Source organism: Strongylocentrotus purpuratus, unplaced genomic scaffold, assembly GCF_000002235.5.
Source record: "Strongylocentrotus purpuratus isolate Spur 01 unplaced genomic scaffold, Spur_5.0 spur5_scaffold_12, whole genome shotgun sequence".
Taxonomy (NCBI): Eukaryota; Metazoa; Echinodermata; class Echinoidea; order Camarodonta; family Strongylocentrotidae; genus Strongylocentrotus; species Strongylocentrotus purpuratus.
In genome coordinates, this window is record NW_022145597.1 from 27,687,152 (window position 1) to 27,709,023 (window position 21,872).

General features: G+C 36.5%; 2 protein-coding genes across 4 annotated transcripts; one reads left to right on the forward strand and one right to left on the reverse strand.

Annotated features, from left to right (window-relative positions):
- Positions 1-1,442: 1,442 nt before the first annotated feature.
- LOC592447 (programmed cell death protein 10) lies at positions 1,443-16,767 on the forward strand. Its single transcript, XM_791969.5, has 7 exons — positions 1,443-1,565; positions 3,716-3,920; positions 5,275-5,456; positions 5,838-6,009; positions 7,422-7,548; positions 10,881-10,971; positions 11,454-16,767. The coding sequence occupies exons 3-7, from the start codon at positions 5,376-5,378 to the stop codon at positions 11,613-11,615; spliced, it is 633 nt and encodes a 210-aa protein (XP_797062.1). The 5' UTR covers positions 1,443-1,565; positions 3,716-3,920; positions 5,275-5,375; the 3' UTR covers positions 11,616-16,767.
- Positions 16,768-18,129: 1,362 nt separating this feature from the next.
- On the reverse strand, positions 18,130-21,546 carry LOC592404 (leukocyte elastase inhibitor A). 3 transcript variants are annotated; one of them, XM_030982283.1, is made up of 2 exons: positions 21,314-21,546; positions 18,130-19,917 (listed from the first exon to the last, which is right to left on the reverse strand). In XM_030982283.1, the coding sequence occupies exons 1-2, from the start codon at positions 21,363-21,365 to the stop codon at positions 18,671-18,673; spliced, it is 1,299 nt and encodes a 432-aa protein (XP_030838143.1). In that variant the 5' UTR covers positions 21,366-21,546; the 3' UTR covers positions 18,130-18,670. The 3 variants fall into 3 exon arrangements, with proteins under 3 accessions (XP_030838143.1, XP_030838145.1, XP_030838146.1); XM_030982285.1 differs by having other exon boundaries at positions 18,130-19,912; positions 21,315-21,545; XM_030982286.1 differs by lacking the exon at positions 21,314-21,546 and adding an exon at positions 20,625-20,893.
- Between the last annotated feature and the right edge of the window lie 326 nt (positions 21,547-21,872).

A 21,872-nucleotide genomic window follows, 5' to 3' on the forward strand; every position in this document is an offset into this window, starting at 1 on the left:
TACCAATTACCAATTCTTATTTCCACTTCTTAGTAATTGTCTTGCAATCAATCATGTTTTTAGTAGCATATCAGTCTAAAAACTTAGATATATAATATTTGTTCCGAGTCGATGAAATGAAATATAGCAGCTGTAATCGTATTATAATTATAGCAGACTGTCTATATAATGTATATAAATAGAAATCTTTCGATTTTATTTATTGACAAGGACATTGTGTATCAGTAATCAAAAGTTATCTAAATCCTCTACATCGGTCAGGAACAGATTTCATTACTGAAATTTTACTTGTAATCTGAATTGTAGAACTTTTATCCGATCCTTCTTCTTTCTTCTCCTTTTACATCAATTTAACTGCTGGATGTCTTAAATTTATATTTGCCTATTTCAGATCATACTTTTTGCTTTTACCTTACATGTTAGCATTTTGGGGGGTAAATTCAACATGTCATGTATCAGCTATGAGCTGTGACTTTTAACTTTTATCAATAAACCTTGTCGATTCGATCCAATTCGATTCAAACCAAATACAATGACTTTATTTTAAAGTAGGTCTACAGGAAAATGATTTTGTTTTAGAAACAGAGATGGAAACAAATGCATAATCATAATTAAAGTCGTAAATAAGCAGGAGAGAAAAAAATGTCAATATATAATCAAAACATGCACAATCTGAAAATGAAATATATTTTTCCTTTTGAGTCATACGCTTTATAACTTTATATAGGCAATTTTTTCATATTCAAGTACATTTTTGTAGGGGCGGAACCATCTCTTGCCCGATCATCTTTATAGTTTCTAGCTCTGCAAAATAGCAACTTGTATAAAAAAAAAAAAAAAACACTATGCACTATGGTCAATTATGACCAATATGAGAGACACCACACCACAATCCTGGTTTAGTTGCTGAAAAGGCTTTTGATGAGTACCAGCATAGACGAAGACGAAACACTTTTTAAAAACCAGAAAGTGCAGAATAATGTGGAACGTACGACCCATCATAAATGGATAAGATTTAATTCATAGGCCTGCTTTATCTTTGTGACGTATATTGTATTTAAGTAATATATCATTACATTTTATCACAGTTAATTGATAAACATCTCCCTGGTAAAACCATGCCCCTACCACACCCCTTCCCAAACACAGCTAGCTAGCTACGTGCGGATTGCGGGCTGATCTGTATTAGATCATAGCCCCATTATTATCAGTCATAAACAAAACGACTCCACCCAAATAATCTACATGTTGCCAATTTGTTATGAAATAGTTACATGGATAAAAATAATCATGATGTTTGTGTATTATGATAACTTTTAAATAATATAGTATCAAAATTAATCGATTTATATTTGTAATAAAATTATAAAAATTATATTTAAAAGATTGCTTTTAAACCACTAAATAGAGACTTTCAGATTTTCATCTTTTGAGGAACAAAAAGTCGAAATGTACACAAATTTTAATGCGTGGGACTGATAATTGCTTAGCACGGAACTGAATGGGAGAAACGATCTTCTTGAGACATTTGGCATCATTCTCTGGCGGATTGAAAGAATATAGCGGTAATTTGTTAGATTGTATTATGAAAGGAATATGCATTAGTTAAGTGAGATTCAGAATCCAAATGTATAGATCTAACGTAGTAAAGTTTGATGTGAAAGTTGAAACTAACGACAGTTTTTTTTAATTTTTTTTTTACTCGAGTTTGACTGTTTGTCAGGCACCGAACTCGACGTTCGTGCGCGTGCGATGTTGTTGCCCGACAATTCAGGGGGAAAGTAAGATGTACGAATGGTGTTTTCCTATTTCACGGTAATGATATTTAAATTTCGTCTCTCTCCAAATGTATTTCTTTACAAATTATGAACTAATTCAATTTCTTGATAATGATAGGCTGCAAGCTGCATAACACTTAGAAATTAAACTTTAAAGTTTGGAAGAATAAAAAGAAGATGACAAACTTCAGGCTTTGTTTCAGCTCAGCTCAGCACAGTTTTGGAGATGTCAGAATTTAGAATTCACTGAAAGTTAAAATGTTAAGTAGGCTACTACTTTGTCGCAATACATTGACTACAGTGTAGTGCCGCTAAACAATCTGAAAAAAAGGAAAGGCATTCCCCACTTTCATTTTAAAATGTAGTTAGACCTACTAAAGAACGTTTTTCCAAAATGTAAACATCCACCCTCCAGCTCCACCACCTCCAGTCAAAACTTTTTTCTGAGTATTAAGGAGGAAACGAATCAGTTTTGTGTCAATTTTTTGTTGTTGAGTATTTTTCCTTAAAACAAAGAAGTTATATACTTATAAAGTTCACTTTCTCACAGGATTCACGGCAAACTGCTGCGCAATACAATTGCATATGGTGAGGTGCGGTCGCGCGCGTGTGTTAGCGACTGTAATCTAAGTAATTCATCAATACGGTCGCTAACTTAAGTCAATATATAATCAAAACATGCACAATTAAAATTAAATATATACAATTGTATTGTGCAGCAGTTTGCCGTGAATCCTGTGAGAAAGTGAATAGTCTATTATAAGTCTTTGTTTTTAGGAAAAATACTCTCCAAAAAATATGAAAATTGACATGAAACAGGTAAGAAACATAACAACTTTTAAATCATGACCATTATTTGAACAATTGATGAAGATTTAGTCGATTTTCGGTATGTTTCTTTTTTATCTATCAATTTATATAGGCTATGTAGAGTTCATCTTTATTATCGTACATATATTGAATTTATAACATAAAGATCTTTTTTATCTATCAATTTATATGTAGAGTTCATCTTTAAATTGTACATATATTGAATGTATAACAAAGATTTTTTTTGTATCTATCAATTTATATATATGTAGAGTTCATCTTTATTATCATATATATTGAATGTATAACATAAAGATTTTTTTATCTATCAATTTATATCTATGGAGATCTCATCTTTATTATCATCAATGTACATTGTAAGGCTGCGACGAGTAGTCAAATGCTCGAGTACCCGCACGGTTGACAACTACTCGAGTACAATTTTTCATACTCGAATATTCGGCCGCAAAAAAAAAAAAAAAAAATCCAGGTCACCTGGCATTGTCCAGGCCGACGCTTACCCGTGCCAGGGAGAGCGGCGGCTGCTGGCATGGTACCCTCGATAAAAATGTTTCCCAACTCAAGCACTGTCAAACTCACCACTCAGAAACTGGGACCAAATGTCTGGATTTCTGTTTGGACTTGGAAGAAAATGGATTATCCTGCCATCTTTGGTTTTTAAAACAGCATTGTTTACTGTTATTATTATTATTATTAAATCGGCGCCTTCAACTGCAAATCAAAGTAAAATTGCATGCGTTTTCGGCGACTGGGATACTGCTCCAGTGATATGGTGGTGGCAAAATTAAAAAATAAAAAAATTATAATAAAACATGGCAACTGAATATTCAAGTGTTCGCTTGTAAGCCTGGGAGTGTACTCGGGTACCTAATTACACTGTTGTGCACAGCCTTAGTACATTGTAATCAGGCTCACATGTTTTTTGTGTAAACTTGTAGTGACTAGTGACAGATACAAAATCCTTTTACAATATTTGGGTCTTTTCCATTCCTGTTTAGCCTATTGTTACCAGCCTTGGTTTTGATGGTTTATGAAATAGAGATAAATCTATTAGTTCCCACCGATCTTGTTTATTAATTCATGTTCCGTACTTCACATCTATTTAGAATCTACAGGTGAAAATGATCCTTTAACTGGAGAAGACTTCAAGATTTGAGAATGATCTAAAGTTGGTTACAAGATCAAGGCACTACATGGTCCAAAATACTGCACAGGGAAAGCATCACCCAGATCATACATGTATGTTTGGTGAAGCATCTGGATTCAAGGAAAGAACAGTGCGCTTTGTAGAAGGTTCCTCCACAGGAAAAGGTAAACACTTTCAACCTGACAAGAGTAATTTTTATTACTGAATATTACTTAAAGGTACTATGTCCCTTTTGTAGCCAACCTTAAATGCTGTAGAACTTTGCAGGAATTATGAATATGTCATGTATGTCCGATCTGTGAAATTTAAACGTTAGCAGTGTCCTCATATTCAAATTATGCAAGGAAACCCGTTTACTTGCTAGACTTCACTGTCAGACACTATTGAGTGATTGACTGGCTTTTTTTCTTCTTTGGTAATAACATACATGAAAAGAGTTGTAAAGGGTACATGAGCATTTGTCTACATCAATAACCCACTTCTTGTGATGGCCAAGATTAAACTGATTGAATCTTTGCGCAGCATAAAACGTATGACCATTCGGTACAATTGTCTGAAAATTCAGACTATTACTTTTGGGCTCTATAGCCCTAAAGTCGATTTGACAACTAATAGTCGTTATTTTCCCACTTGAAGATGTTTTCAAGCCCCGCCTTTTTTAGGGAAGTTCTAAATTAGTATTATCTTTCAAATGCAGTTGGAATTTAACTTTTTCATTTTTTTGGCCTGCAAATGGGACATAGTACCTTTAATATCTGTTTTTTTTACCAGGTTTATCAGGTATACTTAAACTTTGATGTAGTTGGTATAACATATAGCTGGTGATATGACTTGGACTTTCCCATTTAAACATGTTAGAAGCCTCCTGTTTATACCAACAGAAAATGATATGCATTCAATTTGACAAGACATAAAATGGGCATTTTCCATTCTCGACCCAAGTGAGGTTAATGAGTATGTGGTAGGAATATATTCTTTGAATACTTGTGTCTGAGCAGCTTATCTTGGTTGTATGGCTAAAGCCTGGCTAATAATATGATACTTTCTAAAGTGCAGTGGAGTATACTTGTATATTCAGCAGTGTTATAGTATTTAAGTGTATACTATAAATAGAAGTGTCGTAGTGGAGTGGTTTCAGCACTTGATTTGTAATTTGAAGGATGTGGTTCGATCTCCGACATGGCACCAATGTCCTTTGGCAAGGCATTAATCTTCATTTACCACACTCGACCAAGGTGAGGTAAATGGGTACCTGGCAGGAATTAATTCCTTGAAATGCTGGAGCGCTGTAATGGCAGCTAGGCTAAAGCCAGGGTAATAATAAATGCGTCTCGGAATAGAATTTCTAGATAGACGGCGCTATAGAAATGCCTATTATTATTATTACTACAATGATTCAATATTATTAGTATTCAGCCATTTTTGTCACTTTTGTTTGTTTTTTGTTTTGTCACATACTGTAATGAAATACACTATGCTATAATATAACTGAATAATAGTATCTGCTTGTGCTTTCAGTGGAGAAAGGAAGAGAAAGGGTTATTTGATCACACAGCCAAGAGCCACACCAAACCATCACCATTGCGACTGCAAACGGGTCCGCACGGTCCACCAACAGAATGACCATGGATGATGAACATGATGCATCTACTGTAGAGTCCTTCCCCCTTCACATCCTACTCTATCCCATCCTTGATGAGGTGAGCAACATTATGCTTTTCTCATTTACATTTCACTATAATAGTAATAAGGCCTAAAAAACAGAAGTTTCTCTATGCGCTTTAAAAAGTAAAAAATAAGCATGTTCAAGTAGATGTAAATGGTTACAAAAACGAAATATAAAAACCTTAAACTAAAGAAATGTAGCTAAGAGTATTAATTCATTACGACCAAAGTAAATACAGAAAGCAAATATTTTTTGAAAAATCAATTAGAGTAACATATTCAATTATAATACATTAATTAATTACAATGTCAAAAATTTAGTATCTAGGATATCGATGGTGAAGCAATTGTTGCATCAAAATGTCATAGCGGTTCAACCCAAAGTCATGTTTGGTCCCCCCCCCCCCCACCCCCAGATGCAGCAAACGGATGTGGCAGCTTCCCAGACCCTGAGGGCAGCGTTCAACAAGATGGAGAAGAAGAAGCCAGGTTTCACAAAGCAACTCGTCCATGGTATCTTAGAAGCCAAGTCCAAGAATATCAACCTTACAGAAAGTCTTCTCAAATTAGCTGCATTAGACAGTGAAGGTGAGTGTTCTACCCTAAAGCCTTGTTTACATGTGAAGTTGACAATCACCAAAACATGTTTTGGTCTTATTTTCTACCTATACACAATTTGGTACACCTTTTATCATTTTAAAAGACAACCTGTTCAAAATAAAAACTACTTTTTATGCCTCTGCTACAAAGTAGCCGGAGGCATTATGTTTTCAGGTTGTCCGTCCGTCTGTACGTCCCGTTCTCGTGATCGCATTATCTCAAGAACCCATTGATGGATTCCCGCCAAACTTTGGTCATGTATGTATCTTGCAGAGCCAATGAACTGATTTGATTTTTGGGTCGCGGGATCAAAGGTCACAAGACTCATTATGTATGCAAAAATAGCTCGTGATCGCGTTATCTCAAGAACCCATTGATGGATTCCCGCTAAACTTGGGTCATGTATGTATCTTGCAGAGCCAATGAACTGATTAGATTTTGGGGTCGCGAGATTCAAGGTCAAAGGTCACAGGACTCATTATTTATGCAAAAAATAGCTCGTGATCGCGTTATCTCAAGAACCCATTGATGGATTCCCGCCAAACTTCTGTCATGTATTTATCTTGCAGAGCCATTGAACTGATTAAATTTGGGGGTAACGAGGTCAAATGTCACATGTCACAAGGCTCATAATGTTTGCAAAAATAGCTCGCTTCTGTTTGGTTTGTAAAATTGCTCCATGGCGGAGGCATCATTTTCGACTGCGCGTGGTCGAAGGTCCATCTTGTTTTTGTAATAGTATAAAGAGATTGAGAAAATTAGCTGTACATTACAAAGACCCTTATAACGTATTCCCTTATCTGTGTTGTAAGGTAGAGTAATGTAAAGCACATATCACTCACTTACTGTAAAAATCAGAAACTGTCGTGCCCATGAAATGTTTGCAAATTTTGAGTTTGCAAATAGTTCAGATATGCAAAAGTTCTATGCCTTGAACTGGTTAGATTATTTTTCAATTCCAATTCCTTACTGCAGAATACATATTAAAGGTAAAGACCAGTATTGGAAACGCCCCAGTTTCAAAAAATGAAATGGAAGCTCTCATTACCAATCATGTGAAAGAATATGTTTTGAATAATACATGATGATGAAAAATTTGCCGGGGAAACCGCCTACTAATTCATATATTTGGTAAATTTGTTTCTCTCAAGGTCTGTGAGAGATATAGGGTAGTCCCATATACATCTTTCTGTGTATAGTGCTTGTAACTTTACGAAGAATGGGCCAAATTTCTTATCATTTTGATGATTCCAGAACCTTGCAGATGCTAGATGCTAGATGATCAACCTTTTCTTTCACAATGCAATCGCATGACCATAACTGGTCTTTACCTTTAATGAGGAGAGAATATGAATTTCTCAGAATTTTTTTCTATTTCCATTTTTTACTTTGATCATCAGAATACATACTAACGAGGAGAGATGACAAATTCATCAGGATGAACCAGCAAGCTAGATCATTGAAGGCAATCCTGGCGAGATTACCTGATCAGTATGCCAACAGACCAATCTTCCTTCAAACAATCAAGTAAGTTAGTTCTTCAGTCAGAAGGGCATTAAGTCATATACTTTTAATAATAATAATAATAGCTCGTTCTTATATAGCGCTTTTCAGGACCGCAGGCCCTCTCAAAGCGCTTTACAGATAAGTATATTATTGGGTTCAGGCTTACCCGCACATAATGTATGCATATTGTCCACTCCCTGGGGAGCATTCCAGCTAGGCGTCATTTGTACAAGCGCACACTTGCTAATCTAACCACATTAGCTTACGCATCCTACCTGGTACCCATCTAACACCTGGGTGGAGAGTGGCAAATGTAGATCAATGTCTTGTCAAAGGACATTGAACCATAGACCTTTTGATCCACAGTACGGTGACATATCCACTCGACCACGACACCTCTACATATATTTAACGCCCTTCTGGCTCTCCGGAGATGATATTTTGAGAGAAACTGGTTAAAGATGATTGTGAATTGTTAATCATATCCTAAATCAAATCTTTTAACCATTGAGGGTTATTTTTAACAGCAAAGTTTAATCAAATTAAACCAATCAAGGCAAACCATCAAATCAATAAGATGAAAGACAAGTCTTTCAGTGTTACATGGTCATTCATCTAACAGAGCCACACCAATCCTGTCTTAATGATCTATAAAGGCCACCTGTTTATAGTGGCCATGTATTTGTCTCCCCTGAGAAAGAAATTCATGTTGTAAGACCTGTCTAGAAAGGCCACCTGTCTACAGTGGTCACATTTTCTGTTTTCCGAGGGTGACTTCAATAGACGGGTTTAACTATAAATCATTCTATTATTGTTGGAATAATCTTGCAGTACACATTGCATTCATACAAGAATTTTCAAAAGTGAAATGGAAAAATACCTGAACCAACTTTTGCTGGGAATTCAGTCAACTTTGTGCCATCTTTAGGCCAATGAGAACTTAATACTTATGTCGCCCAAGCAATTGCTTACTGCCCATTATGCCTCCTGGCACATAGGGCAGCAACAAAAGTCTTCCACTCTTTCCGATCCTGGGCCAGTCTTTGGATTGTATCCCATGTGTGGTTCAGGTCTTTAATCTCTCCTTCCACAGTTCTTCGCCAAGTGGTTTTAGGACGTCCCCTCTTTCTTTTGCCTTCTGGTGTCCAGTGGAGGGCTGTTCGTATGATGTCATCTCTGTCCTTTCTCATTACATGCCCGATCCATCTCCACCTTCTTCTTGTGATGATGCTCTCCATGCTGTCTTGATGGCATTGGGCATACAGTGCTTCATTTGAGATGGTGTTTGGCCAGAAAATGCGGCATATTCTTCTAAGACTCTTTGTGTGGAAGACTGATAGCTTGCTGAGGTCGTTTTTAGTCATTCTCCAACATTCAGAGCCGTACAGGAGAGTGGAAAGGACACAGCTCTGGTACAATTTTAGCTTGGTCTTGGTGCTGTACTGCTGCGATCTCCATATATTATTGAGCATTCTGAGTGCATTTCTGGCTTTATTCAGACGGTTCTTAATGTCTTTGCCTGCGCCTCCATCGTGCCTGACAGTGCTGCCCAGGTAAGTAAACTCCTCAGTTATAGGTAGGTCTTCCCCGTTTGCTTGAATTGGTAAAGGATCCGAGATGTTCAGGGTCATCACCTCTGTTTTCTTTTGGCTGATCTTCAAGCCAATTTGCTGGGCAAAATCACTGAGTCTGGATGTTTTTCCTGCATATGCTGGTGGGTGTGTGAAAGTAGAGCGAGATCATCTGCAAAGTCGAGGTCCTCAAGTGTAGAAAAGAGGGTCCATCTTATGCCTCTTTTTTGGTCTTCAGTTGCCTGTCTCATCACCCAGTCTATGGCGATATTGAAGAGCAGTGCCGACATGACACACCCTTGCCTAACTCCAGTCTTCACTTGGAACTTATGGTTACTGTTTCCAACTCTGCATGTGAAATTGGTGTAAAAGCTCTTAATTACAAGAACTAGCTGCTCTGGTATCCCATATTTGCGTAGGATTTTCCAAAGGCTGTCTCGGTGGATGCTATCGAATGCTTTTTCAAAGTCAACAAAATTTGCCCAAGCAATGTGTATATCTAAACAAATCATTCACTAATCCTGTTTTCCTTGTGAGAGTTTAATACATGTACATGCCCCTTTAAGTCCCTACTGGAATCAATAAAAAGTCCACAACCTGTTTTCTGCATTATGAGAGTCTGCCAGTGTCCTTTTATAAATAAAATGGTCAGTGATTTATGACCTTCATCTTGTATTATAATGAAGACTTACTGGCACTTTTATGGTCAAAGGATTTGAGGTGATTAGTTTTGATTTTGATTTCAGTTTCAATTCTTATCACATGGGTTTATTTTTTACAGCCATTTGTTTTTCTGTGTATTGGATGTGAGCTCTTTTTGATATCACTAGTCGTACTTGACCTTATGAAGTCCTTCCTACATGCATTGTTGTCAACTTTTTAACAATGACTGACAAGTAAAATCATTTGTATTTTGATTTTATGTATAGTATCAGTTAATTGTCTATTGGACTATGTCTTTCTGTTTACCTCCAATTCATATTTGACCTTTGAACCTTTTCCATATTGTTTGAGATGAAACATAGCAGGATCCTAATCTTGATTCCACCACAATTTAAAGGGACTTGGTAACATTGTTCAGATGAGAGATAATGGTGCTAAGGTAGTGACTTCAATGCTAGATGTACAATTAAAGATAATCTGAAAATTTGAGTGAAATTGGACCATTATTCATGGTACAAATTGGGAAAAACTGATCTGATCGATTCCTTAATTCTCCCAACTATAATATTACAATTTAATTACATTTTAGGTGAATGTTAATTGTCACAAAGCAATAAAATGGCTCTACATTCCATTCCAGACATTTAAGTGTTGACAGATTTTTCATAGCCTCTTTTATGTCTTTTTTTCATGGAAAAACGGTTGGGAAAATTCAAAATTGGTTGGGAGAATTTACTGTTAATCACTGTTAGAGGGTGTCATACATTGACTCCTTCAAAGAAAACCATAGATATCTTCGTGGTTTGAGAATTTTTTCAGGATTTTTTGCATGTCAGAGGGTTAGTACAGTAGAAGGAATATAGTAAGTAACATTTTATACTAAAATTAAGCAATTTTTTTCAACAACCTTCAACAATATTACCAAGTCACTTTAAGTACTGATTGAACATTCAACTGTCCAAACTTCAGTTGTAATTCTGTGTTTCACCTTGAAACTGATGACATTCCATCTCACTCTTTCTAGGATACATATATCTTATCCCTATTTGTATGATATTTCTGTATGTTATCATTCTCTATACAGTATAATTTACAATTCTTTATATGATCATTTTACAGGGATATAGCATGTGGGATCAAGGATCTATTAGGAGCACTCAACATGATCTTCAAAGATGAATCGTTTTTTAGAGATCCAGAACAGAGAAAGGTGCGTTCCATCCAGGGCTCTTCTATTTCGGCCATTTTGTTTGAAACATTTGAAGCCAAAATGAGCTCACCTGAACATGTCTTTTCATTGCAGTTTTTAGCATGCACCTCTCAAAGAAAATACTTGATCAAAGTACTTGATTCTGATAATTATTGGGGGTTCGATGGCAGCAGATGTATTTGTGTTTTTCTTTTTCATTTGGTTGCCACGAATCATTCTTCAAACTTAATATTTCCCTGACGGTCCATCCAATCAATTCGTATTATGTTTCAGTCTTGTACTTGTGTCCTAATGCATTACATTTTATCTATATTTTCTTAACAACCAGCTTTTCAATGCAATAATAATTTTTGTTCGGTCATTGTGTGCATTTAAAATGGTGAACTGACATAAAACAATTTACAAGCAATGTGAAACAATAAAATATAATTTTATCGATATCAATATTATATTATCATATCATACCTTTGTTGCTTCCTTAGACCCTTGAGACGTACCGCAAGGAGTTCATCCATTCTTCCAAAGACTTCAGCTTGAACCTCAAGAACTACTTCCGGGTCGGGAACATCACAGAGGTCTACGAGAGCGCAACGCACCTGATCCATCATATCAACCTCATCCTCAAACTCCTTAAGACCATATGAACTACTTCCGGGTCGGGGAACATCACCGATGTCTACGAGAGCGCAACGCACCTGATCCATCATATCAACCTTATCCTCAAACTCCTTAAGACCATATGAACTACTACTTCCGGGTCGGGAACATCACCGATGTCTACGAGAGCGCAACGCACCTGATCCATCATATTAACCTCATCCTCAAACTCCTTAAGACCATATGAACTACTTCCGGGTCGAGAACATCACCGGGATCTATGACAGCGCAACGCACCTGATCCGTCATATTAACCTCATCCTCAAACTCCTTAAGACCATATGAACTACTTCCGGGTCGGGAACATCACCGGGATCTATGACAGCGCAACGCACCTGATCCATCATATTAACCTCATCCTCAAACTCCTTAAGACCATATGAACTACTTCCGGGTCGGGAACATCACTGAGGTCTACGAGAGTGCAACGCACCTGATCCATCATATTAACCTCATCCTCAAACTCCTTAAGACCATATGAACGATACCCCCCCCCCCTTAAGGCCCTTTCATATATCACATGATAAACCACCTCAATAGAAAAAGTATGGCATGCGGGTGAGGAAATCGTATCCACACGCAACAAAGGCCTCTTTATATATTCTGGCAAGTCCAAGGTACGTCCTCTATGTTACCAAGTAAGTACTAGCTATTTTACCAAGTATTGTGAATTGCTACCGGTACATGGAATTGTGAGGATGAATTCACAATGAAATTGATGATTTGTCTTATTCAAGCTCTAGGAATGTTCTCTGCTTTATACAGTCACCGGGTATACTAGAATCTTAGATACGGTTGGGAAGATATGGGACTAAATAGTATGGACTTGCTCATTATGTATCTGTGTGTTGTAATACACAGAAATTAAGAAACACACCGCACTAAATTGTTTCAGTGTCGAGTCAGATGAAATTCGGGCAAATCTTTAACAATGTTCACAACTTTCATGCTTGGGTAAGTTTCTGGTTTTATAGTATCTGGAAATTGTTTGCGTTCATTTAATGATGTATGGAACACCAAGCTGCAACATATCTCTTCTATAAATAAACGGACAAAGTACACAACACTCGTGTCATGAAGTTCATTCCATGACTATTTATTTTATGCAGTGAAGCCTGCTTTACCAACCACCTTTATAGAAAGACCACCTGTCTAGATGCAGACTACATTTTCTGTTTTCCTTAAACAGTTTTCCGCATTGAAACATGTAACAAAAGAAAGTGAAGACCACAGTCTTTTTCTACAGGTTTCACTGTATGGTACATATTTACATAATAAAGAAATTGAAATTTAGCATTCCATAAATCGGTTTACTAATGCCCTTGGCTCTGCTTTTGTGTTTTACAACACATTGTTTTATTTATACTATAAAAACCAATATCAGATAGATATTTTTGAGAGAGTATAATATTTGCCCTTCATGATTGTAATCCCCATTCATTGTCTAGTTGTAAAGTTGAGATGAAATACGCTATGTGCCTTTCAAATTCTGTACTGTTGCCCTGTTCGTCTTTGAAGTTTGAACCAAGCTTTAACATTTTAAGAAAACTCCTTCCTTTCTGAACTGGTCATTTCATTGTGTGATTGCTCCACATGTTTAGTGTAAATCCCAGTGAGGAAAACCAGACTTTTCTCTACACCAAAATGTTAATTGAAAACTATGATTGCATACTGCTTCAGAAATAACTCTATCCTATTGAAATTGAAATTGAGTGTGTCTGTATATTTTGATACAAAATGCTACTTGGATAGGGGGAAAGTATGTTACATGTATTGGCCAGCCAAATATACAGTCTATCCCAGTCGTAGGATTGTCATTGTTTATCTAATCTTTTGTCACCATTGAGTGATTATGAATTGAGAATTATTGATAATTAGCAATTCATGGTCATTGTGGCAGAATTTTGTTTATTTTGGTGACAGAATTTACCCATCATAGTTTGGGTTAGGTACTTCTGTAGTGTTGTTTCTAACCCTGAATGCCAAAATCTCTTACCCTTTGGTTCGTGTATTCTCAAGATGTCATGGCCATTGGGATAAACTGTATGTTTCCTGCCTCCCCCTCACCCACTATTAAACATGTGTTTTATTATTTATCTGTATACTCCTGTACATAGTATAATTCATGTCAAATTGTTCATTTTGTGTATAAAAAAAAATATTAGGAGTTGTGATGTACCTCAACTATTTTTAAGTTACAAGAAAAAAGTAGATTTTTCTCACTGATTAGCTGAGAGAGAAAAATTAATCACCATTACAACGATTTAATGGATTTAATATGCCTTGGATGTAATATAATCATCAATTTATAATGCTTAGGTGGTGGAGTGAAAAATGTGATATTTATACAGAATTTTGCAGAGAATGTAGTTGGCATGTATGAGAACATCCCTTTTTCTTTTCTTTTGGTTTGAATTGAAGAAGGAAAGAAAGGGATATTTTGTGTGAGCATGAATAGTTCTTGGTGCTAGTTTTTGTTTTTCATATTCTTATCATTTAGGCTTATTTTACTGCTGGTATCACATTTTGCCGAGTTGTTATTCTTTTTCGTTAGAAATGTCAAAAAATTGATTTTAAGCCAAGCATAGTAAAAAAAAAAAAGGGACAGACTCCTTTCAGTCTGTCAAATAATAGCATTTATGATTGAGATGTTGGTATGATTTGATTCACTCTTTAAGCATGATGATAATAGAAACAGCTGTTTGTAAGATGCATCGTCAAGTTGAATGCATAACAGAAGTGGGCCATTTTTTTTTTTAATTAAAGAGTAAATTGTAATTATACTAGTGAATTCTGTTCACCCAGAAACTTTAGAAGTCTGAGACCTTCGCAATTTGTGAATGTTTCATTTAGAAGAAAGTTTCTGGATGTCCAGTATATGGCATGGTATTAAGACCATTGGTTACTGATGTCAGGGAATTATGTAATTATATGAAATATGGGAAGGATTTCTCCTTTATATTTTTATGAGGATGAAACTTTCTGGTCTGTGTTGTCAAATGGAAAACATTTGTAAATATCCCATTCTTTGTGTTTATATTATTAATCATGTCAATGTAGCATAAGACTCATGAACTAGCATCTAAGGAAAATAATATACTTTACATAAATCGTTATATCATTGAAGTATTTATGCAGTGATGATACATTTTCACAGACCGACTGTAGAAGTAGCAGTGAAATAAGTAATTTCATAAAGATTTTGAGTAAAGTATATCAAGAAAGATATTAGATACCTTATCCATTTAGATCATTATGGATGGTTTTCTCAAAAGCGGCCAACTTTAATCCATGGTTTAATACTCCGACTAAGTATGGAATGCCAAGTGTCCATATGAATATATTTTTGAATAATTTGATATGTCCCTAAATTACCAAGATAAAATAATTATTTCATAGTTTTAGTGACAGATTAAAATATTCAAAAACTTATTCATATGGCCACTTGGCACTCCATACTTAGTCGGAGGAGTAAACCGTGGATCTAAAGTTGGTCCGCTTTCGAGAATACCGGCCATAGTTTAATACCTGTTTACTTGTCATCTTTTCTTCCTAGTGTACTAAATTTAAATTACTCTATACCTGAAATTTTCATAATTTTTTAAATATGTCTCTCAGTACCTACAAGTGAACCATATGAACCATTGGCTAGACTAGATCAAAATATTTTCTTTCAACTTAGTTTTGTATACCTTGTATGTGGAATGTTCGTTGAGAGTCAGAAAGGCTTTTATTCTGTATTAAAGTATATGAGTAAACGCCCTTCTGGCTCTCAGCAGTCAATTTTCATGTGACTTTGCCCTATTTATTTCTGCATGGCTGTTTACATGCATGAACCAGTGGAGGTTGCGTTGCCAATTTGAGGCAGACACGATGTGATTCTTAAAATATAGAGTTCGCAGGGAAACAGTTTTTTTTATTTAGGGCTATTTTTAATCTCGCACTATTTTTCAATTTCCTACAGAATGTAATTGTCATGTTTATGTATTTGTGTATTTTTATCAGTCGATTTAGTTTGTAAATATGTATAATTTGGTTGTTGATAATCATTAGAAGAATATCAGTAGTGTGAAAGGAATTATGACATTGTCATTACGATGTAATACCACTGTGGTCCGTTCAAACACAGCTAACCTTGGATTGAATATATAACTATATTTGCAGAATTATTTTTGTATACGTGTTTGAACATCTTGATCATTTGGCTAAGTTGTAGTATTTATTGCTATCTCCTTGTACAAGTTCCCATGTTTGGGCAAAGTATCTTTCTTGTAATGGGTTCATTCACTTCACTCTTAATCATAAGGAAGATAGTTCAAGTCTCTGTCAAGTGCATTGGCCAAGGTGAGGCATTTTTCCACCGTTGTCACTCTCCACCCAGGTGTTTAATGGTTACCTGGTAGGATTTCTCCTAAAAATGCAATGTGCAGTGATAACACGGAGGGTATGCTATACAAACCCTTTAGAAGCACACCAGGACATGATATCATACCAGTAATGTGATATGTGCTATACAAAAATGGTTATTTACAGTAGGCTTGCGGTTGCACCATGTGAGAGGGAGGGAGGATAGTGAAGTCCTGAAAAGGACTCTCGATAATCTTTCTTTCTTCAGTGTATGAAGTCTTGAAAAAACTGTTGGTTATCTTTCTTAGCTTATAGTTCTTAGGACAACTATAGCACCGGTTGGAGAGGATAGGTTTATTATTGTTGTCTCATGTCATGTAATTTTAAACTTTGTAGTGCCCAGAAATGCAGATGTGGTATGATGGCTTTGGATACGTACTTGTCACTTGCTATGTGAATGGGTTTTTGTAGATAGTGATCCCTTGAATGGCAAAAACACATTTCAGTCATTACCCACCCCCCCCCCTCTCTCTCTCTCTCTCTCGCTCTAAATCTCCTCTCGATCTCCATTTTCCTTTATCTCTCTCTCTCTCTCTCTCTCACACACATACACACACTTGCATACATGCTATCTCGCATACTAATCCTTTACTCTTATGATCTCTTTTCACATGGTTTGTAAATGAAAAACATTTGTAGAGCAAAGGTACTTTGTGTTGGATCATTTCTATGAGAATGAAAACCTATTTTTGGTTGAAAATTATTGGCAATAAATGACTATCTTCAAACAGACACATACATTTTTATGATTGTAAGTTATGGGTGTATATGTATGTATCTGTTGTTGCGCATGCTAAATCGTGAGAGCGAGAGAGAGAGAGAGAGAGAGAGAGAGAGAGTGGGAAACGAGAAGAAAACTGATGGTAATATATAAAAAGGATTTTAAAAAGGTTAGTCTTGACGTGTCTCTATGAATTTTTTTTCTTCATTCTTTTAGCTTCAAGAAATGATAAATAGTTCAGAAATGTTTGATAAACAGCTGATTTGGTTGTTGCTTACCATATTTTGTTCTTTAATCTCTACAGAATATAATCTCTTAATCACATTAATGTTTCACACAGACAATTGGTTCAAAATTCAAAATGTGTTGGTGATGGAACATTTATTTCGCAAGAGAATACAATAATGCAAGTATTCAAAATAAAGGGACTTTTGTATTAAAGTAACGAAACAAAAATATAAGCTGTCTTACAGAGAAGTATATGTTCCTCGTTCTATACACCCTACCATTTATGGAAGCTTTAAGCTTTCCTACTATTCTACTTTATAATATTGTAATACTATAAAATCATTTCCTAATTTTATTTAGTGTAATTTTTGTTGTTGTAAGAATCAAGTTTAAAGAGGTTTAGGGAAAATAGAGTAGGATAATTTGCAATATGGACTATGCATAAAAAACAGATTAAGTAAAGCCTGGTTTAAAGAGTTTTGATAGTCCATTAAGCTACAAAACTTGCCAACCTCCTGATTATGTACAAAATCATGTACATAAATACTTTAAAGAAGTGGGAGAGCAATAGTCCTCAACTGTAAATGAAAAAATATTTGATATATCATTTTGTTACATGACATGAAAATGGTTATTTGTTCAAGATGAGGAGGTTGAAATTTGGCATTTTATTATTCAATGGATTGACTCAAATGACATGGACGGGTTAAAGCCTGGATGTAAAGAGAGGATTAAGCTCAGGTAAAACTGAAAATGACTTGTGAGTATCCTTGCTCCTTTTCTACTTGTTTGGGAGAAACTCATACAAGAAATATGTCACTTGAAAAGTACTGTATTCTAAATGCCCTCATATTAAAAAAAATGTACCGGTTTATATATATATATATATATATATATATATATATATATGACAAAAAAAAAGCTGAACATTTTTGACCAATTTTTCATGTCACATACCGGTACATGTAAGTGTGTATTGTCCCATATATTCATTTCTGTGTGAATTGTATATTTCATTTTCAGCGAGATTGAATCTACTTCTTATTCATTTTGATCATTCAAAAACCTTACAATGTACATTAATTCCTGACCTTATTACTTAATAAAACTTTCCCACTTTTCAGACAGTTTCTCTTACAATGTGATAGCATGACCAGTTCTCAACTTTAAGGTTACAGTAGGTTAGTCCACATTTATCAATACAAGCAAAAAACTCAAGAATAAAAAAATATACTAAAAATATCAATATGGCACTGGTCATATTTAGCTCCACCAAAGTACCATTGCATGATATCTATAAATCATTAAAGAGCACCTGGTTTACATGTATCTAAGTCACAAACCTTAAATCTTCAGTACAGATATGAAATAGGGCAAGTATCCGGTTCATATCACATGTTACCAAGTATTACTGAATTGTATTACAGAATTAAGAACATAAATGAATATAAAAATACCATTTTAAGTCTGATTCAAGCTTTAGTAAGGCCATCAGCTTGATACTTTCATCAGATATATTGAAATTTTAGATGTGGTCGGTAGTATTTGGGACAAAGACTTGCCCAAGAACTCATTTCATGATGGTTAAATGTTAGCTAAACATCTACTGGTACTTATTTCAATCTACTTATTTCATGAAAGCCCATATGTTGTTCCTTGATTCAGTCCAAGCATTTTTAGAGTGCTTCACAACTCCTCATGATGAACCCTAATATCATGAGGGGGATCTACTAATCGTCCCAGGAAGAGGACAGCCTTGGTCCGGCGATCTCTGATCAGGAACAAGAAAGGATGATCGAATCTCAGCCTGTAACGCTTACTAATGGACCTTTTCGTCATAGTAACTCCTGTTGCAGCGGCCGCTTCAGTCCCTTCTTCATTCACCTCCACAAACGCCTTGTGGATTACTTCTGAGATGTGCAGAGATTGGTCCCCTGTCATGCCAGAGAAGTCAGCTTTGGTAGCATCAAATGCGTCTGCCATTCCCATGGATTGGAGAATGGATGACAGGCTGAATGTATCCTCTAGCTTGAATCTTGGAACCCAGTACATTGCGTTTTCAGGCTCAAGGTCACTGTCCCAGAAGTCTAGGACCTCCATGGACAGTTGTTCCTCTACATTGGCCAAGCCATCATCATCCCAAGGCAGGATGGCCAGCATGCTAAGGTCCTCACCATCATAGGGCATCTCTAGGACAAAACATTTCCTCTCCTTGTCATCTGTCATCATGACCTCCCCATCCTTAAACATCATCGGAAGATGCGCAGTTTCATCCTTCATCCTGAAAACCCCAGGCTCTGTGTCGTCACGGTTGAAAGACTTGACCCAGTTGCTCTTAAAGTAAATGGCATTCACCAGAACAAGCTGGGTGAGAGAGTTCAGAACTCCATCAGGAAAGAGATTCTGGATCTTATCCTCCGTCTCCTTGGCCACCCAATCATTGATCATTGTCCTTGCCTCTGGGGCTGCAAAATCTTTCACCGCCTCAAATGCCGAATTGTAGAAATTGCCAGTGTTGTCCAAGAACTCCTGCAGAAAGTCAGCACCGGCTTTACCGAAGAGCTTGTTGGCAGACTTCAGCGTGTACTTGTTGGAGGACTCATAGAGAAGAGCGTTGAGCTGCTTGAAGGACGCATGCAGATGCTCTTCTTCCAGGAGATTAAAGCGGAGGACCTCACTCATCTGCGCGGAGGATGTTCCTCTAGCTCCAAGATGGGTCATGCCCAGGGCGGTAGAGACACTGAGCGGGGAGAAGAAGAGGTTCTGGTCTGGATGAGTTGCCCTGGTGGCACTGTAAAGATGGAGGGCAAATGCGTTATTGGCCCTGGCAAGTTGTTGTGTGTGCTCGCCTACTTCTACTGCTTTGACCTCTGAACCCATCATTCCTAGGGTGAGCAGCGTCACCATCGTGATGTGAAAGGCCATACCGGTACCTAAAACAAAAAGACAAAAAAAATTAATGTTACAGTTTATGGAAGGTATGATTATGGGGAAAGATTGTTATGATATTCATCGATTCAAACAGAAAAAATTGTTGACTAATGAAGAAAAATTATAAAGGAGTTAAATTTGTGACATCTAGTACAATACATTTTGATGTACATGTAGAATGTAGTCAATTAAAAAAAAATATGATGGAGATAAAAATCATTGTACCTTGTGACTAATCTGTATCAGAATTCTGACAGACAGTTACAGCGCCTTGCATGGGACAAGCGTTATGAAGAACAAAATACAATTTGCATCTGGTCATGTATCTTTAGAGTTACAAAGGTTATAATTTCTGAAGTCACACAAGATTCAATATATATGAAAACATCTTTGTTATCAACATAAGCCACAACAAGCTGTTGTGTTCTCATGCCCTAGTATATAAGTAAATAGAAAGGAAAGAGGCATTTGAGTCGATACAACATAATGAATTGGATAACATTGGCAATAATATTTTATATTATTGCTTCAGGTTTTGCTGCTTAAATATAAAGATAATATCTTGTACATTAATGAAACCACTCTATAAGTGTTTTGAACCACTCCCATGCACATATGTACAAGCTAGTCTCAAGGCGTTATCACCCGTGCCTACACATATCAACATTTACACATCTATCCAAACAAATTCAAAGAACTCACAGTTTACCTTAGTTTTTGACACGGATGCTGAATGTAATTTAACTAGCTCCAGAACTTTACTCTGCTAGCTGAAACCTCAGAGCAGACAACAGTCACTACTACTGTAATGCCAACGCTAAGGAAAGCACCTGTCTACTGCAAACCTCAAAACAGTGAAATGCAAGTCTCAATACTCAACCATCACCCAGCCCACCTAGCTGTTCTATTATATTCATAATTGAGTAATATTTGTACACGTGGATCACCCTCATAAGCTATAACGGCCGGGCCTGTGCTGGCTGGCCCATCCCATTCCATTCACAGTGCGCACAATAGCCGGGTCGAGATTGGGTAGGGCTAGGCTATTGTGCACGATCATTCTTCCGTGTCATTCTGTGCAACGTGTTCACTGCCACGCAGTTTGGAAAAGACAAGACAAGTCAAGGACATTCAATAAGCTAAGCTGAGCTGAGCTGAGGCATTAAGCACAGGTTATGATTATGGGCAAAATACACACATATTGAAAGACGAAAACTTCCTTCCTCGTAGCATCAAGCAAAGTTTGTGGTCGTGTTTGTGCCCCGCATTCAAAATCAACGAAGATTCACTTCAAGTTGCACTAGCTTCGAATTTAAAGCGGCGGATCTTGTTACTGAATGAATCACATTCTGATTCTGGGCGATAAATGCAATAGCTAATGACGATTTGTGATCTTACCTTTACTATGAGCCATATTTCTGCCAAATATCACTTGTAAATCCACAAGCATAACCCGAAATCATGAAATGAATCCATATAGATTTAGATGTAGTGGCAGTGGCTACTGCAGAGCACTATTCGGTGTTCCGTCGATTTCGGACAAATAGGGGAAAGTCCCTTCCCGATCACTTTCACCAATCAGAGACCAGTATTTTCCCGAAAGCGGAACTGATATGTGTTTGTGTATTGTTATATCACGTACATGTATATTGTGTCAATCATACACCAAGCTTGTTGTACATCTAAGAGCTTGGATTCACTTAGACCGAATTTTCCGTCTCTTTCGTTCGTTAGCCTCTTATTGGGGTAGGGTCGGCTCTCTCTTTAGAGACGGAAGCCGTTTATACACATGTCCTTGCTAACGCCACGGCCAGTCCTGGTCGTAGCGTTTTGCCCCCAAAATCCCCCAAAATGTCATTTTACCTCGAGCATGTTATATTGTAAATTAGGCCTAGGCTATAATAAATCAGTTCCACTTACCAACTTGACTGAAATAATCAGTTTAATAGTCCCTTTT

Excerpts from the sequence above, each read along its gene's own strand:
- LOC592447 (XM_791969.5), top strand. The coding sequence starts at position 5,376 with ATGACCATGGATGATGAACATGATGCATCTACTGTAGAGTCCTTCCCC. Across the intron at positions 6,010-7,421 it reads AGCTGCATTAGACAGTGAAG|AATACATACTAACGAGGAGA; the intron begins GTGAGTGTTCTA and ends TTTGATCATCAG. Across the intron at positions 10,972-11,453 it reads GAGATCCAGAACAGAGAAAG|ACCCTTGAGACGTACCGCAA; the intron begins GTGCGTTCCATC and ends TTGCTTCCTTAG.
- LOC592404 (XM_030982283.1), bottom strand. The coding sequence starts at position 21,365 with ATGCTTGTGGATTTACAAGTGATATTTGGCAGAAATATGGCTCATAGT. Across the intron at positions 19,918-21,313 it reads AAATATGGCTCATAGTAAAG|GTACCGGTATGGCCTTTCAC; the intron begins GTAAGATCACAA and ends TTTTTGTTTTAG.